The following is a 2,500-nucleotide window of genomic DNA, read 5'->3' on the forward strand; positions in this document are numbered from 1 at the left end:
ACAGGCAACGTCATGTTCTCTGGAGACAACACGAGCGCCGTCATCCTTGATTGGCAGTTTGCTTCAGTTGACAACCCTGTGTGTGACATTCTTTCCCTGTTGCTGATGAGCAGCCATCCTGTGGTGTATGAGCAACACCTGAATGACGTTCTACGGAGCTACTGGCAGAGTCTGACCGAAGCTTTGGAAAAGAATGGAGCTTCAGTTGATTGCACTTTTGAAGATCTGTCCCGCTGTGTTGAAGAAATGTGGATGTATGGTTTCATGTTTTTTACAGCAAGTTTGCCGGATTTACTGGATAACAATATAACTGCTTTGCACCGAGGCCAAAATGCCGTAAAGTTTCTAGAGCAGAAGAAGGTACTGTCAAAGTTTCTCCAGTCCCATGGAAAAGAAATGGCATAGTTTCGGTTGCTTATTCAGAAAAGTATGTGCATGTTCATACATATTTTCGGAAAACTGCCATAATTGTAAGATGGTTGTATGCTTGTCTTTGACCCTGCTAGTATAGATATATAGCGATAAGGGATTTTTTGGAGTAGGGAAATTAGGTATCAAGTATAGTATTCAGAGTCATTTCCCAAAGGAAAGTCACCAAATGGCACAAAAGTTGTTCATCATTATCAAGAAAAGGATGCCGTCTCTTGAGTGCTGTCATCACATTTCATAATAGGTATTTTCTGGAGGGAAATAATTTTCTCTGGCTGTCTTTATCTGCCTATCATCCTGTCTTCCTTTCATGAAATCCCTCAAACGCATGTTCTTATTCCGAGCAGGTTTGTGGCTTAGGATTGTGAACCATATCCATAAGTAGAGTCAACCAAATCGTAGCATTAATTTTATTTCAGATTTATTGAGATTAATGCTTTCAATCATGCCTTGTCAGTCTCAGTATTCATCAATAAAGAGAAGTCAAACTATACATTTTATATGGTGTTTTACTGATGCCCATAAATATTTTTTCGTTTATCCAATACAATTCTGTGATTGTTAAACCCCGTAAAATTTTCTGCTTCATTTGGAACGTTTGAAATTCCAAAATAAAGGAAGGTTTGAGGCAAGATGAATAAAAGAATAAATAATAAAGGAATGGATAAAGTGAAATACAATGGAAATAGGAAAATGAAGCGAAAACTAGTAGATAATATTGATAAAAAGCTGAAAGTGGAGATAAAGAAAAATAGTGATGAGAGACTGAAAAACAGAGGAGACCCTGAATGCCGTAACAGAAATTATTATAAAATATCTAAGGTAATAGACAGATCCGTTTGGGAAGGTAGAATGAGTGTATGACAGAATAAACAGGAAAGGGAAGAAAATGTAATTTATGAAAACCTTTCGAACTACTAATTAGTGGGTTCATATCTATACGATTTGAAGAAGTAGTAACAAACTAGCAGCGACTACTGAAACTTTTTGTCTTTTTAACATCCTTTCTACAACACTTTGGCTTGTCGTGTAAAGAGAAACATGTTTAGTGTGTGGAGGAAGGAGGAATGGAAATGGTACAGCGGTGTCGGGAAAAGTTTCGAGACATGTTTGAAGCAATTGATTTGTTTACTTCCCTCCCTATTTCGTCTCCTCTCTCGTCCTCTTTTCTTTCTTTGCTTCTCTCTCTCTCTCTCTCTCTCTCTCTCTCTCTCTCTCTCTCTCTCTCTCTCTCTCTCTCTCTCTCTCTCTCTCTCTCTCTCTCTCTCTCTCTCCCACTACCCCTCCCACTCCCTCCCTCTCTCCTTAAAAGAGACCAAAAGAAACTTAAATACGCCCAGAATTCAGATTTGAATTAGGGTTACCTGTTCTTTAAGCTAATGTGACTTCCAGCATAATCAGTTCATATTCATTTATGGTGTGGCAAGGGGCTGCTTTGGCTTCGGGGCGCGACAATTAAGGGGTTATGAACCGGGAGGGTATTTATAAGGATGGCATGACTACCCTGTAGACGTGAAAATACATTTTATTATGTATCAGTAACGTACAGTAGTGTGAGCGCTGGATAGTTTATATACTTTAAATATCTAGTACTTAAGAAAACGTATATCCTTCCATAATATTTATAGAAATTGCTCTTGCAGCCTAATCGATTGTATTATTGTGTCCTATTGAGCGATTTAATCGAAAAAATCTTGAACAGTGATAAATCAACATGGTTCTCAGTTCCTCAAGTAATTAGGTTATCGTAACAGATCTTCGGGACATTATTTATTCACATCGGAAATTGATTTTTTTACGGGGCAAAACTAACATTCATGTTTTAGGGTTTGATGTTCCCATATGTGTGTAGCTGTAGTGTGTGTCCTTACATTTAGTTTCTTTGTCCTACAGAGGCAGCACAGCAATTGGCCGACGATGACTGAAACCTCAGCACTTACAGTCATTCGTTCAATGAAGGATATCGACAAGGTTTGGCTTGAGGAACTACTGAAACAAAGGCTGAAATCCAACATCAAAGTCCTATCATGGACGTCGAGTACTCCACCCACCAAGAGTGGATTCTTGAGTG

The 2,500-nt window shown here is 38.6% G+C and overlaps 1 protein-coding gene across 2 annotated transcripts in view; it reads left to right on the forward strand.

The window, feature by feature from the left end:
- The window catches only part of LOC113817946 (uncharacterized), an 11,494-nt gene that overhangs the window by 7,661 nt on the left and 1,333 nt on the right, over positions 1–2,500 (forward strand). The window contains exon 2 of one of the 2 annotated variants that reach the window (XM_027370069.2): positions 2,323–2,500. This exon is cut by the window's right edge and continues 1,333 nt beyond it. In XM_027370069.2, coding sequence (XP_027225870.2) covers positions 2,347–2,500 — 154 coding nt within the window. In that variant the 5' untranslated portion in view covers positions 2,323–2,346. Of the gene's footprint in view, positions 930–2,322 lie in introns of those variants that run through there. The other variant, XM_070127348.1, reaches the window with a different exon arrangement.

The sequence above is a fragment of the Penaeus vannamei genome, chromosome 11, assembly GCF_042767895.1.
Source record: "Penaeus vannamei isolate JL-2024 chromosome 11, ASM4276789v1, whole genome shotgun sequence".
In the NCBI taxonomy this organism is placed as follows: domain Eukaryota; kingdom Metazoa; phylum Arthropoda; class Malacostraca; order Decapoda; family Penaeidae; genus Penaeus; species Penaeus vannamei.